General features: G+C 42.5%; 2 protein-coding genes across 2 annotated transcripts; both read left to right on the forward strand.

The window, feature by feature from the left end:
• Positions 1 to 9,221: 9,221 nt before the first annotated feature.
• LOC147453688 (uncharacterized) lies at positions 9,222 to 10,383 on the forward strand. The gene is made up of 5 exons (XM_086516958.1): positions 9,222 to 9,287; positions 9,369 to 9,819; positions 9,898 to 10,023; positions 10,151 to 10,205; positions 10,287 to 10,383. The coding sequence occupies exons 1-5, from the start codon at positions 9,222 to 9,224 to the stop codon at positions 10,381 to 10,383; spliced, it is 795 nt and encodes a 264-aa protein (XP_086373084.1).
• A 2,287-nt stretch (positions 10,384 to 12,670) lies between these two features.
• LOC147453689 (uncharacterized) lies at positions 12,671 to 15,906 on the forward strand. Its single transcript, XM_086517178.1, has one exon. The coding sequence runs from the start codon at positions 13,555 to 13,557 to the stop codon at positions 15,568 to 15,570; it is 2,016 nt and encodes a 671-aa protein (XP_086373304.1). The 5' UTR covers positions 12,671 to 13,554; the 3' UTR covers positions 15,571 to 15,906.
• The last annotated feature ends 296 nt before the right edge of the window (positions 15,907 to 16,202 follow it).

Below are 16,202 nucleotides of genomic sequence, written 5' to 3' on the forward strand. Positions count from 1 at the left end.
TCCCAGTGTGGGCGCTTTTCCTTGAAAAGCAAAAAACCCAAGGCATACAAAATAAGCACACACATCAAAATTGAATCAATGTGAAAAGACTTTGCGGGGTCAAAGAAAAGGAAATAAGTCAAACGATGATTTCATGAGAAATTCCTTTCTAGGTATAGCCTCTAGTCATCCCTCGGACATTAAATACTTGGCTCTCACGAATAAACAGCTTAATTGACCAGAGAAAATTGAGAAGCTTGCCCATGGTATTAATAGTTGACCTTTAGTGCCTTTCAAGTGTTAAATTAGCGATCCCATACTTGTTTAGTTTTTTACCTTTACAATTGTTTATGTGTTTGATTATATTACAATTTAATGATTATTGCTAACAAAATTTTTAATATTCTGTTACCAATCAATTTCTCTGCTTACAACTGCATATGCTTTTTAATTATATATGAGAATGCAATTATTGTGCCAATTTTGTTTGACTCTTCAGTGACTAAAGAAGGCAAAGGACATTCATCTCAAATGCTCTTCCACCTCAATAAATGAGCTTCATCTCAATAGCTTCCGCGAGGACGGAATCTACATCAGGAAGGGGGGCATGTTAACCCTCACGGGCACCCTATCACCTACGACGGACGTCCTATTATTTATTTGGTAGAGTCATGGACCGGGCTTGTCGGTCCCATAGATGTGTAGGTGATCTCCGATGAGAGACGCACCACTTATCTTATTTTCACAGCAATTTTGCAACGATCGACCACTGTGGGTGTCCATGTGTGAATGCGCAAAACTCTTATAAAAGGTCCGTTTGACCTAAAAATCCTCATTCTCGGAGGTGTAAGCTAAGAATTGCTCTTGCTCCATCTCTGTCTCCTTGTCCTTCGTGTATGTGTGTGTGTATGCTAGAGAGAGAGAGAGTGAGTGATCGAGAATTGTTGCAACATTAGCAACGGCGGCGAGGTGGTAGTGCACGACATCGGCGATAGCTCCTTCTTCTTCGTAGCACAGGATCCTTCACGACAGAAGCATTGAGAAGTGAGTGACACACCATTGTTCTTTGAGCTTGCTAGGACTCTCTAGCTATGTGTTTTTAGACCTTCAAGGCTCGCACACAGTGCACAGGCAAGTTCCCAGCCTTTGACACGTACGACAAAGCGTACAGCTACTACAACTTTCTATCATATGGTGGGAAAAATGGATTGTTGATAAAACCTGTATAGGGCTAGGACGCCCTAATTGATGTAATTTGTGACTTTGCTTTCACTAAAACTTCAATCCCAAATTCTGTTGTGTTGAAACATTTGGGTAATCTAAGATTTCTATAGAATTCTGGCCATTGAGTTCTACTATGGTTAGCTGGTTCTTAATATTTGAAGGGCTCAACTTCGGTGCATATATTAGGATGTAGTTACAAAACAAAGCATTGCATACAAGATTTGGTCCATACATTTTTTAATACCTACAAAGAAAACCAGTGCATAGAATTTTTTAACTTATGGATGAGTGGACATTTTTTACAGTAAATGGTTACTATAAAAAGAAGTTTTTAAGATCATATGGTGCAATTCTGGGAGGATTACTTATGATGTAGAAAAACCTTAAGATCTTTTAACTACTTTAATATTTAGGCTAGTAGCTAGTCTAATAATTTTTAAGTTTGAGATGGATAACAAATGATAGGTTCTTTGAAGCCTACCATACGTATCCAAGTCTAACATATCTGTTGTCTTGACTAAATGGATGCACGTGAGAATTCTATCTTGACTTAAAAAGGTTTAGCATGCTGCAGTCCGACTTTGAAGACCCTTGATGATTCAACTCGCATAGTTCTGATACTTTTGTATAAAATCATTTGGAATGATACCTCATTCTTATTATGTTATATAGTAATGGATCAAATATTGAGTTGTTTCTATACAAATCCTTGCCCAGTCATCTAAAGCAAGTTGTTTTATGAACGTCATGTTCTTTGGTGTATATGTATTTAATTTAAAATATATAGCTGGCACACACACACAATAATGAAAAGAGAAAAAATTCATCGATTGCGCATACCTCGTCCATTTGTAGGGATTTACAACTAGTCTGCAAAGTAGAGCCTTCTTTTCTCCATGTGATCGTTGTGAACCTGTAGTAATAATGCTTGTTGTTGTCTTGCAATTAGTTCGTATGTGGCAGTGTGCGATTGGTTGTTTGCTTGGTGTATGATTAACACACTCACACACACACACACACACACAGATTAGGAATGATTTAATGGTTATTGTTAGATAAGTCCTAATGTAGAGAGAGAGGGAAATGTGGAATGTTAAGAGTAGTGTCAAAATATATCTCTTTATGAGTCCAGTACCTCCGTTCGACGGATGCATTGTTTGGCCGGTACTCTCTCGGGGAGGTCACCTAATAAAAATGTAACCTATCAAATGAGTTCAACAGAAGGGTATTTAAAGTTCTTTAAACTTACAGAAATATATGTACAGAAGGGCATTATTTTTCAAAATTTAAAAAAACTTACAGACTTTAAAAGAAAAGGGTACATTATATTCCTAACAAAATTCACAGATAAGGGGTTTTACAAACATGTCTTGAACACATGTGATATATACATAGTGAACCCCCCGAGAGTACACTCTACAGTAGCTTGTGACCTACAGTCTTTCTCTGCAGTCCACGCCATGGGGGAGTCAGGGAGGGACTCCTTACATCCAGAGCCTCGCACCTCAGTCTACGTCTCCTTCTTACCATCCTACTTTCCTTCCATCGCAGGTTTCCACTCCCATGGCATCACAGGGGTCCACGCGAGAGAGATGAAGTGGCGGGGGATCTTGTAGCTTCGCTTGTTTTGGGGGGGGGGGGGGGGGGGGGGGGGGCACTATAACATATGCGCGGTATTATCGCCCACATTACTGCACAAAAACAAATAAACTTGTAATATGAAATTTCTCGTAAGCGGAAAAGCGTGCGGCAAAGATTACGGTAATGGTCTAGCGGTAAAGTTTGCGGTAATGGATGCGGCTAAATTCCCGCATGTATGACCGCGTGTAGTACTGCAACCATATCCGCACTCATTACCGCCACGCTATTATCGCAAGCATTACCGCGCTCGGGTTTATTATAAAAAAATAGATAACCGTTTGGATGATCCTTTGCAGGACCATCCAAAAGGTCATCTATTTTTTTATTTATTTAAAATATTTTTCAAAATTATTATTAATTACAAGCAATTTAATTACAACAAAATATCAATTGAGCAAACTACAATTGGACAATACATTGAGCCAAAAATTTTATTTACAGAAGTGGAATTACAATTGGACAATACATTGAACCAAAAAATGATAGGTAATTGCATTTACATAAAGAGGGCAAAAAAAGCCCGGGTATACAAAATAGAGGATGGTCATGGCCAAAACGCTAACGCGTTTGTGCAATTTGCTCATGGGGGAGAGGGCGGCATTTCGCGTGGAACTCCTTGACTTTGCAAAACCAGAAAAAGAAACAATTAACACTTTGTTATTTAACATTTGATATAAAATCAACAATTTGATAATTTAAATAAGATTAAACTTACATGTTGCAGACTTCTGCACACATTTTCGAACTCCTCTCGAGAGATCATTTGATTTTCAAACAACCAACACCAAGTTTGATACTCGGTATGGTTCTCTCTATATCTCTGCACATCTCTGGTCGGGCGACTCATGGTAATATTATACTGACAAAAAAATAGTAACCAATTAATTAAATGAAAAACATTAGGTTTTTTACAATAAAACTAATATTTTTACTTACATATTTGTCTTTCAAAGCCGTTTTTCCTCCCGAACCATAATGCGTAGGAGTCTGATGGGATCTGGCCTCAACTTGGCGCGTATACATCCTCTCGCCCGCTACCCTTTCGTCCTCTTTCTCTTCCATAGCTATCTCCCAGTCCACATCATGGACATTTCCTGGCCGATAGCTGTGCTCAGGAGACTCCATTGTCTTCTTTGCAGCTCTCCTCACACTAGATTTTTTATTCTTGAGAAATGTTTTGACATGCTCTTGAAACCATTGCCTTGAGAATTGTTGCCCCTCAGGGTTCGGGAAACGCATGTGCATGGTTGTCTCTATATATGTGAGGTTGTAGGGATCCTGCTGATCAAATTTGAGAAAACAATTGATATATATGGAGTGGATTAATTGGTTGACGTGTGTGCGAAATCTCCTACCCTGTGTTGTCCCAAGATCCACCATACCTCCTCTATGAACCTGGTAGTATAACCCGCGAGCATCTAGTGTAGGCATGTCATGGTCCCCATCTTATGTTGGAGCAAGGAGCGGTGACTATGGAGGAGAATCTATAGTACTCCCCCCCCCCCCAAACAACAACTAGTTCCGCTCCCTCATCGAGATCGACCGGCGCTAGCGCGTGAGCTGCCCTGGCGTTGACTACCAGAAGAGCGCCGACATGAATCTGGGGCAGAAGGTGGGATAGGTGATGGATAGGTGGACGCCCGTGGCATCGGACCCTGTGGCATCGCACCCAAGGGCGTCGGACCCTATGAAGGAAAAGATGAACCTGGAGCTGTAGGTGGAGAACTTTGTAGGTACGGAGTGCCACCAACCAGAGTAGAGACCTCAGATAATCCAAACACTACTAATTGCGCCGGTGAATAGCGTTGCGTAAGGGTCTGCTGTGAACCTAACCACTCAGCCCGAAGACATAATGCCCTCTCCACATCTGGATTGGTCACAGGTACAGCAGCGGACCCACCAAGAGCGTCTCGAAACCAGCCGAACCCTGATGATGACTGCTGAGGTGACGGCTGTGAATGATAAGCAGAGAGAGCGTCGGGATATGACATACCGTCTGCCATGAACTCCTCAATGCTACGAAAGCGTGGTGTGGAAGAAGAAGACATGGTCTGCATTTATTACGACAAAGATTAAACTCGCTAATAAAAATTGGAATATATGATTAAAAATTTACACATTGATTTTTTTCAAACATTGGATTTTTTAACGTTGGATTCTCTATAGTATCCAATGTTGAAAGAATCCAATGTGGAAAGAATCCAAGGTGTGTCTACAACCTATAAAAGAACCTTGCAAAGCCTTGAGTGCTAATAAGATATTAGTGTGTGTATTGGCTAATAAGAGATTATTGTGTTTATGATTAGTGTGACCAATTGTGCGATCACTTGGATGGCCATTGGGGCCTAATACGTCACCTACCACTTAATCATGGAGGTATGTTTATGTTTTTGTGTTGATTAGTGTTTAATTTAACATAATTAGTGTGTGTAATTGACATGTACACACACTAATTAGTGTGTAATTGACATGAACACACACTAATTAGTGTGTGCATTGGCCAATGCACACACTAATCACACACTAATTAGTGTGTGCATTGGCTTGTGTAATTGACTTGTGCACACACTAATTAGTGTGTGTTAACATACACTAATTAGTGTGTGCAATGGCTTTTGTAATTGGCTTGTGCACACACTAATTAGTGTGTGTTAACATACACTAATCACTGTGTACATTGGCTTCTGTAATTAGCTTGTGCACACACTAATTAGTGTGTGTTAACATACACTAATCAATGTGTGCATTGGCTTGTGTAATTGTCTTGTGCACACACTAATTAGTGTGTGTTAATATACACTAATCAGTGTGTGCATTGGCTTGTGTGATTGGCCGATGCACACACTAATTAGTGTGTGTTAACACACACTAATTAGTGTGTGCATTGGCTTGTGTGATTGGCCGATGCACACACTAATCACACACTAATTAGTGTGTGCATTGGCTTGTGTGATTGGCCAATGCACACACTAATTAGTGTGTGCATTGGCTTGTGTGATTGGACAATGCACACACTAATTAGTGTGTGTTAATACACACTATTTAGTGTGTGATTAGTGTGTGCATTGGCCAATGCACACACTAATCACACACTAAATAGTGTGTGTTAACACACACTAATTAGTGTGTGCATTGGCCAAACCCATTGACCAATGCACACGCTAATTAGTGTGTGCATTGGCCAATCCCATTGATCGATGCACACACTAATTAGTGTGCGCATTGGCCAATCACATTGATCAATGCACACACTAATCACACACTAAATAGTGTGTGTTAACACACACTAATTAGTGTGTGCGTTGGCCAATCCCATTGACCAATGCACACACTAATTAGTGTGTACATTGGCCAATCCCATTGACCAATGCACACACTAATTAGTGTGCACATTGGCCAATGCACACACTAATCACACACTAAATAATGTGTGTTAACACACACTAATTAGTGTGTGCATTGGCCAATCCCATTGACCAATGCACATACTAATTAGTATGTGCATTGACCAATCCCATTGGCCAATGCGCACACTAATTAGTGTGTGTTGTGATTGGCCAATGCACACACTAATCACACACTAATTAGTGCCGCATTGGCATATGCACACACTAATTAGTGTGTGTAATCACACACTAATCAGTGTATGCACATATTAATGCATAACTTAAATTAACATATGCATGTGTGTGCGTATGTGTATTTGCATGCATGTTAACTTGTGTATGTGTATGTGTATGTGTATTTGCATGCGTGTTAATGTATGCATGTGTATGTGTATTTGCATGCGTGTTAACTTGTGCGTGTGTATGCATGTGTGTCTATGCGTGTGTATGAGTGTATGCATGTGTGTGTATGCGTGTGTATGAGTGTGTAAAAATCAAGAAACATAACAAGAAAACTTACATGGAATTGAAGAGCTTGTTGGGAGAGGGTAGGAGAGTACAGATGGAAGAGCAGAGATGGTGGAGAGTAGAAGAGTAGGTAGCAATGGTGTAAGAGCTCAAGGTTGTGAAGTTCTTGCTTTCGGCTTCTGTGAAGAAAACGATGAAATTTGAAATTTAGGGTTTTGAACTGCGCGGGGCACACGGGTGCCCCTATTTATAAAAAATTTTGAAAAATATTTTTTCACGCCTATTACCGCGAGCATTACCGCAACCTTTACCGTAGGTATTACCGCAACTATTATCGCACCGCAATTTCAGCGCAGCCAGAGCGAAGGCCACGTTCTAACATTATGACCTTTGATTTTCAAAATCTATTCGTACTATGTTTTTTATGAAATGTATATAAAATGAAATGATTCCTAGTACTTTGAAAATGACATTTCTACCTAAAAGTTTTGATTACCATGCATGTTTAAAAAAAAATACTTTTTGCTAATATTTTATTAACCTTTTTTTGTAATTTGATTTTAATTAGTGTATGTAATTTATTAATGTAGATTTCTTGGGATGATTTTGGCCCATCCACTGAACCGGATAGATCACGATGGTTGGCCGAGCGATTACCATGCCCATGCGTGTGGTACAAATGCGCCATTGCTCGACTTCGACGGATATGCTTGAGTCATGTAGAAGATTATGGACTATGGGATGATCCTCGCGCACAAGCGTGCACGGATAGAAACAAACGATCCGCGAATTGTAGCGGCTATTGACGTCACCCCTCATTGGCGTGTGGTTGGTGGAGGAGGGGAAAGGAGGGTGGAAGAGTGCATGCACCAGGAATCCATTAGAGAGGGAGGAAGCACATCAAATCAGCCAACTATTGCTCCCTCTACGAGTGACCACATCCCATCTCCTTACGTGGATGCAGAAGACGACCATTTGCATAGAATGGTTGAGGAAGCACATAGAGGACACATGGCCAGAGTTCAGGGATGAGCCTCGTCACTTGAGGATTGGGTTAGCTAGTGATGGAGTGAATCCATTTGGGCACCGCTCTACTTCGTGGAGCACTTGGCCGGTGGTGGTTGTGAACTACAATATATATTCCTCCTTGGGAGGCAACAAAAAAGGGAAACATTTTACTATCACTTCTCATTCCAGGAAAGCACAAGGTAAAAAACATGGATGTATATCTGCAACCTCTTATTGAAGAGCTTCAAGATCTATGGAGAGGCATAGATGTCATTGACATTTCACGGCCACCACGAGACCGCAAAGCCGTCATCAAGTGCATCCTCATGTGGACCATGCTAAGTGTACTCTTTGCTTTAGGTTTATCTGGTAAGTATGCACATGTTAAGTGTACTTTTTGCTTTAGGTTTATCATCTCATGTGTAACGTTTGTTTACCTCTTGGCAGGATTGTCAACATCTGGACATAGTGCGTGTCCAAATTGTGGCCCTTCCTTTATGACAGAGAGACCTCCTCTTCTTGGGAAGGTGATCTATCCCAACAACCATCGCTTCCTATCTCCTTCACATCGTAGATATGCTCCCCCTATCAATGGAGTGAAGCCGTTCCATTGGAACATGGTGGATTGGGCGAAGCATTGGGAGGAGCATCACAGTACCTCACCCCCTCCCAATGGGCTGCCAAGGGGTATTTCGAGGTACTCTATCTTCTTCTCGCTCCCCTATTGGGCTTCGTTGAAAATTCAGCACTTGTTGGACCCTATGCATGTGTTCAAAAATGTTGGGCAAGCTATATGGGATCACATAATTGGCAAGAAGGATTCATTGGGTGCTAGGGAAGATTTAAGAGCCATGAGACGTCTCCCCCCTTCAGCAATGCCCCGCATGGGGGAGCGGGGAAAGATGATTCTCCCAAAAGCACCATGGATACTATCAAAGGCAGACCAAGAGCGGACAAAGCAAGTTATGGCATCCATCCGAACTCCAACGGGATATATGTGGTCACTCAAAGGTGCTTTCACAAAAAACCAAAAAGGATGGCTTCACTCAATTGTATGGATTGAAATCCCATGATTGGCATAAAATTCTTCAGGTAAGAGTAGAACAGTTTGTGGTGTCTATGTGTCCTTATATATAAGTTGACATTCACTAAGATGTTTTATTGTTTTTAGTTTGTACTTCCCATAACTATTAGTGGTTATGGAGACACTACGGTGAAGGCTGCAATATTCAAAGTGGGTGAGATTGTGAGGTAATGGGTTTTTTTTCAAGTAGTATATCATGTTGTGCCATGTACAATGGAAATATTTTCATGTACTATATTATTTGTGCCCTTAGATTTGTCAGCTCCAAGGAGATAGAAGTGGAAGCCATACCAGTAACCCATCAGCTAGCAGTAGAGACAGTGTGTGCTATTGAGGATGCATTCCCACGTACAATCCTTGTTAGCCAAGTACACCTATTCCTTCACCTTGTTGAGGAGATTTCCATTTGTGGGGTGGTTCACTCTAGATGGATGTTCTTCTTGGAGAGATTCTTAAAGACTTTAAAGGATTTTGTTAGATTGAGGTCACAACCGGAGGTATGCAAAATCAATACAATATAGATAGCATTTATATGCTATGGAGTTAATAATAAAAATATGTGGTTTTAATGTTTTCAGGCGAGCATGGCAGAAGGTTGGGTGGTGCAAGAGGCATTTATGTATGTCTCACATTATCTCATCACAGTGGATCCATCATTGCCTCGTCTGTGGAGTGAGGAAGAGGATCCTAGGAAGCACTCAACCATTCCCAGTGGAAAAGGCTCACTCTTGGTCATGGATAGAGAGTTTCATGCCATAGTCAACAACTACTGTTTACTCAATGCCACTATCATGACCAAATGGGTCAATATGTACTTGGAAGCCCGCGCGGCTAGAGAAAGGGATAGAGATGCATGGAAGAGGTCGCATGGAGGTAGACACGCACCTCCTTTTCCTAAAGAGCTTGCAAAATATCCTAATTTGATTCAACTAGAGTGGATCCATAATGCCATGACCAATGCCAAAGCACAAGGAGAACAAATAAGCCCTAAAGAATGGGAGTATGCGCGAGGATGCTTGCGCAAGGTGAGTGTGTATATGTTATGTATACATGTATGCAAATCACTTAATGAAATGCGATATAACCTCTTATGCATTGTGATTGTAGGGTCTCACTTCAACTCCATTTGGTCCAAAGGCCGACATTTCCGCACCCACAAGATAGATGAGCATCGGACCACTAACGATTGTGGCGTGATAGGAAACTTTGACACAACAACAGATGAGGTCAGATATTGTGGTACTATAGAGAGAATAATCAAAGTGGATTTCAGATCTTTTCACAAATCCCTCTTTGAGTGCCGATGGTTTGCGGGTGAGGTTAAAAGACATGAAAATGGGCTCATTATGGTGGATTCCACCCAATTCCATCGGGAAAAAACTGACAACTTGGTGTATCCTAGTAGTTGCGAGCAGGTAATTTAGGCTATGTGCAATCAACTTAAATTAAAATTTTAATATATATATATCAGCTTATTCTTTGTGTGTGGCGTACAGGTTTTTTATGTGCCATGTATATATCAAAGAAGACTTTGGTATGTCATTCCAGTCACGCCACAGGGTAGATCTATCTTTGCAGAGACGGGCATTGTAATTGAGCCAGTAATTGATCCCATCATACCATCACCACAAGATGCAGAGGAATATGTACGTAGTTGAAGTTGAAGAAGGTCATCCAAGCCTTGCAACTAGTCATCTTGAGGAGGAGGAAGAGGGAGAAAGCGATGATGATTCTACAGGAGGTGATGGAGAGGAGGAAGAATCTCTAAACTTGTTTATTGATTTGAATACTATGGGTATAAATATGGACCTAGTGCTTGTAGAGATCTTATACAAGATGAGAATTAATAAAACTCTCCATTCTTTTTTTTGGTGTAGTATATGATTAATTCACAAATGTTTCGATATGTGCTACTTATGAATAGTATTTGTAATGGTTTTGTTGTGAGTATTATGATTTATGTAGAGAATTTTTAGAGTGAAAGAGAGATTAAGTGAAGTGAGCATTCTGGAGAGTGTAGAAGTTGTAGTGTGTAAATACATTTTGAGTTGTATTTGATTTCAATGGTAACCCGCTGGAGAGGGAGGGGGAAGGGGGTCTATGGCCTTGGTGGTAATGGGAGTCGTAATAAGCGCGGCAATACACGCGGTAATATCGGCGATAATACGCCGCATGAACAACAAAGCGGTTTCTCTCTCCTCATTTTGAATTTCTCTCTCTTGTTTTGCGGTAATGGTCCGCGGGTCCCCCACGATCTCTCATAGTGGGAGAGGCAGAGTTCCCTATTTTAGAGCGTACCGCCCCTGACGCAAAGAACAAGGATACTTATGCATCCGTGCCAAACACGCATGTGCACTACTACATGGTAAAATATGGTGGGGAGATGGACTTCAATACAGCACAGGACAGAGCGTTTCGATGCCATCTTTAGATTCTTATACATTCAACATATAGGAATTGTTTTGTAAACTTTAGAGATCATCTATCCGATCATGCATGCTACATTGAGGACGCGCTGCATGTTAGATTTTCAAATACCTCGATCAACGTTCTTCACAATAGTGGTTGGATGGCTACATAAAAACATTTTTGAAAAACAAGCAGTCCAGTGTACGGCGCGCAACGATCGACAGGAGCTATCGTGGTGGCCACATGACAGATGCATAGTGACAGTGGGCAATGCAAGAAAAGAGCGATGAGGCTATCACGGGGTCATCCTATAGACAACAACACGAAGCTCAAGCCAAACAAACTCCCACGTACTATGTCTCGGGAGGCAAAGCAGCATGGAAGGACAAATATGTAAGATTGGTTAAATTACAACTTAAATCAGTGACTATAAAGATTATAGTTGATGATTTGTTTTTGTTATTGTTATTGCTAACTTATAAAAATATCACTCGACCAACGAGAGAGATGGTCAAGTTTTGGAAGCAGCATACAGAATTTGAAACTTGGCGATGGCTGTTCGAAAACAACCATATCTCTCGAGCGAGCAATTCAACGCAGTGATTGGATCACTACAAGCGGTAAGCTTAAACAATTAATTTTGTATCAATTGTTTTAAGCTGTTGATATTTGTTTAATTTAGTTTGGATTTATGTAGAGTCAAGCTGATCAAACCTACGTGCCTGTGGACGACGATGAGAAGGAGGAGGAGGATTAGATAGAAAAATATTTGTCCAAACTTTCATATTAAAGTCCCAATGTGGCACAATGTAGATACAACTATTTTCATTTTATTTATAACTTTTTAAAATAGTTGATCTTCTGCACATCAAATATCAAGGTAAAGTAAATTCAATTTTGTTTTTTTGTTTTTTTGTATACTCTTTCAGAAAACAATTGATGTTTCATTGTTTTATGCAGGTAAACAATAAAGGTGCTCACTTGTTGGGTGGCCCAAATGAGAACCTTTATTTTTTAATAGACGTTTATAGTTAATATACTCGGTAATAGCAGCGACAAGACACGTGGTAATAGTAACGGGTATATTCCCACGACTATTATCGTGTATATTGTTGCTTAACCACTACCCCACTTTTTGGTCGCTGCGTCATATTTTCTCTCTCTCTTTTTCTTTGTTTTTCCACGGCAATGCTAGCGGTTGTGGAATGCTCCTCTTATAGTGCTATTGATTGTATTTTTTCAACATTGTTTAATTAGTATGTCCTATTGGCATTTGTGCGGGGATCTCATAGCAAATGTTCTATGGTTTCGGTTTGAGAGGGGATGGGGAAAGTGCACAACACTTTACACGTGGGAAAAAGGATTGAAACCTCACCATTCATTCCTATCCATTCAACAGCTATATACCTTTGTATACACCTATAAAAGGCATTCTCCTTGTAATGTACAAGTGCAATTCAAATTCTAGTTCTCCCCCTCAATCTGGTGTCCTCTCCTCTTTCCCCTCTCTCGTATGCTTCTCTCACTCCTCCATGGACCATCTCTTACTCTCTCTCTCAACTCTCCCTTTCTCTCCTTCCTCATTCTATTCTCTATATATAGAGCTCAAGTTCACACTTCTCTTTCTGATCCTTGGGGCGCATCCCTCAGTGAAGCTTGCAATCTCCCTCTGTTGATCTAAATCCAAGGCTGTTCAAAATGCTGACCTTTTGTTTAATCAGGTCTACGCGATCTTCGATTGCTCCTGCTTGGTCCTCTCTATTCTTGTAATCTCATCGTCTTGATGGAAGACACCTCTAGCTTGGACGTCTAGCCCGAATGATTATGTGCCCAACTCTGAGAAAATGAAAAGATGCTTGCTGGATCAGGTTTGTTTAATGAAAAGCTGGATCTTCAGGCGTAAATAAAGAATCTAAAGGTGCGATTATGAAAAGCAGCCAGCTTGAAAAGCTGCTTTTGGCTTGTGGGAAATAATAATCCACGTCACCAGTACACAGTCATCATCCTAGTAGGCACAACGGCTCGCATCCCAAGATATCTTGCGGCTTCCTAACGCCCTTGTAACTACCATGCAAACTGTATATAACTACAACACCTCGTAATCAATCTATCTCATTCTGGCCTATCGCCTTCTTGGGTGCCTCAGGCTTAACAACCTCCTTCTCTCTCTTTCTTGTCCATGCCTCTGCGTGTTCTCTCTCTCTCTCTCTCTCCCCCTTTCTCTCACATGGTATCAGAGCAGCAGGCCATCCTGGCTACCCTGTGCGGAGCCCCACGTCCAAGTCCTTGCGCAACCTTTGCTGTGGCAAAGACCCTCCTTGCTGGTTATCCACACTGCCTTGCGCCCAGCTAGCCATGCCTCTTGCACATCACACGCTATGGCAAACATCAAATCCATCACCCGCACTCCATGCTGCCCTGCAACAGGTCCGCCATGTCTCCTGCGTCGCAGTCCCTGCTGTCGCAAAGCAGCGTGCCTCCAACCCCATGGCTCCACGTGGGCTGGCCCATTTACTTCCTGGTGCTGATTGCGATGCAGGTCGAATCATTGTTGTCCCTCGATATCAGTCAAGTCACCCACTCTCCATCCGAATGGCATGGAGAACCCCTGTCCCTGACAACCCTGGTGCAGACGGAGACCCTGCTCCAAACGAGTGTTTTGCTACAAACGATGACCCTGTTGCAAAACCTATAGAAGCATATGACGCTGCTCACGACCCCAAGCCAGCAGGCATCGATGCTGCTGCAAACACTCCACACAGACTAGCCACGAACCCAGTAACCGCCCATCCTTCTAACTTTCACCTGGTTGCAGACGGAGGTTCCGTCACACTTGTGAATAAACTACCTGCAGCCCATTCTGCTGATGCCACCACTGCTGCTAAAAGCGCGGCTCCCACCCCTATTGGAGAAGAAGCACAACTTCCTGTAGCAGATGACATTGAGGCCTGGCCTTCAACTTTCAATGAGGCCACATACTCTGTTGGAGAAGTAGATGCAGACGTAGCCTTCCCCGCAGTGGACGTTCAACCCACCCAGGCCCTACCTTCTTCAGGTGCTGTCCACCCCCCAACAGATGATGTTGATGCAACCCTTCCTGCCGCGACCATTGATGCAACCCCTGCAGGCGAAGATTGTGCTGCCATCAATGCAGTTGTGACTGACGTCACTCATGCGGCCAAGATAGCTGTCAGCCTTGCTGCCGTAGTAGTTGTTGTTGCACCACCTGCAGACGAGCCCTCTGTGGTCGGTGCTACCGCCACCTCTCTGGAATTAACAGCTCCTGCAACCAAGAAGGCTGCCCTTGCTACTGCAATTTCTCCTGATGTAGCCATCATATCAGCCAAAGCTGATATCGCAAAGTCCACTGCCATCACATCTGATGGCACTCATGCCGCTGCCCACACTGGTGCATCCCTCCAACCCGCAACCACTCACCCTCCAAGTGAAGATGCTGATGGTAATAAGGCCATCATTGAGTCCTTCCTTGAGAACCAACCTCCTACAGATCAAGTTGTGGTTCAATCCACAGCCTACAAACCTCTTCGTGCTGCATCTAATGCATGCAATGTTCCTGCTTCAAACAGTTCAGACAGGCGTGCCAATGCCTCAAAAACAACCCTCTTGGACATAATAAGAAGAGTGACACATCCTTTCAACCTGGACATATCTACTTGTTATGAAGTTGTTTCCATTCACCAAGGCAACCAAACCCCATGCCAATCTTATGGCACCCAACCCCACATGAATGGTGAACCTCCAAGCAACATCTCCATACTACTTACTCCTACACTTGACTGCCAAGAGTCTTCCCCTTCTTTACTCCACACCTCGACACTCGTCTCTGATCTGTCCTTGAAGAATCCCTTTTTGGATGTGTCATGGAGTGACTTCCTTCTTTTTTGGGGACACCTCACAACAGGTCAAATCGCTGAGATGCTTCCTGTCTTGCAACAGTTCTCCCAAACATCCAACCAATCATACCATTACCCAGAACCGTGGCTCTCTACTTCTTTCGACCCTGGTGGATGCTTTGTCGCGAAAACAACAACACATGAGCCAATTCCTCATCTTCATGAGCTCTCAACCTTTCTCATCAAGATCGTCTCATGTTTGTACCTGCAAATGCATATCAACCTCCACTTGGTGGCCAGCTGCTTCAAAACACTTGAAGACGCAACCTCGACATCAACTCCAAATCTCAAAGCTACAGTTATGCTTTCATTTTGCTTGAGGGGGCGAACATGTGGTATTCAAGCTCTTGAAAGCATACATGTCATGGACCACATAAAGTTTTTCAAAGATCGTACAAAGCGAAGATCTGAGCTGAAGATTCGACTGCTTATGAAGGCAACCATCGACCCTGGCTGATTCAATTTCCAGCCTCGTCATGATTTCAATTTATGAAGTTTGCATAAGCATGATCATTGTACAATCCAAAGCATGTAGATTGAATTTCACACTTTTTACACATTCATGCCTCTGTATGGACGACACTTTTTACACATTCATGCCTCTGTATGGACGATGTGTTTTACGGGGGCGTGTGGGAAATAATAATCCACATCACCAGTACACAGTCATCATCCTAGTAGGCACAACGGCCCGCATCCCAATATATCTCGCGGCTTCCTAACACCCTTGTAACTACCATGCAAACTGTATATAACTGCAACACCTCGTAATCAATCTATCTCATTCTGGCTCTCTCTCTCTCTCTCTCTCTCTGCGCGACAGGTCTGAAGGTGGCGGGTAAGGGGATGGTGGGTGGGAGCATCTCTAGCTGCAGTTCTGGGTCGGCAACGAGGGGCAGTATTTCTCTCTTGCTGCAATCGCATTGGGCAACAGGGAGGATAGGCCCATGACAGAACTCCTAATCGAATCCCTTGAGAGCGCCCATCCCCGGGGTAGGAGCAGTTTGTCGAGTGAGGGGGGATGGTGGAGCAGACAGAGGGAAGGTGCAAGCAAGGAGGTCATAGAAGGACCCTGCAACAATGGCGTGA

The sequence above is a fragment of the Adiantum capillus-veneris genome, chromosome 7, assembly GCF_014529385.1.
Source record: "Adiantum capillus-veneris isolate H3 chromosome 7, ASM1452938v2, whole genome shotgun sequence".
NCBI classification, from domain to species: domain Eukaryota; kingdom Viridiplantae; phylum Streptophyta; class Polypodiopsida; order Polypodiales; family Pteridaceae; genus Adiantum; species Adiantum capillus-veneris.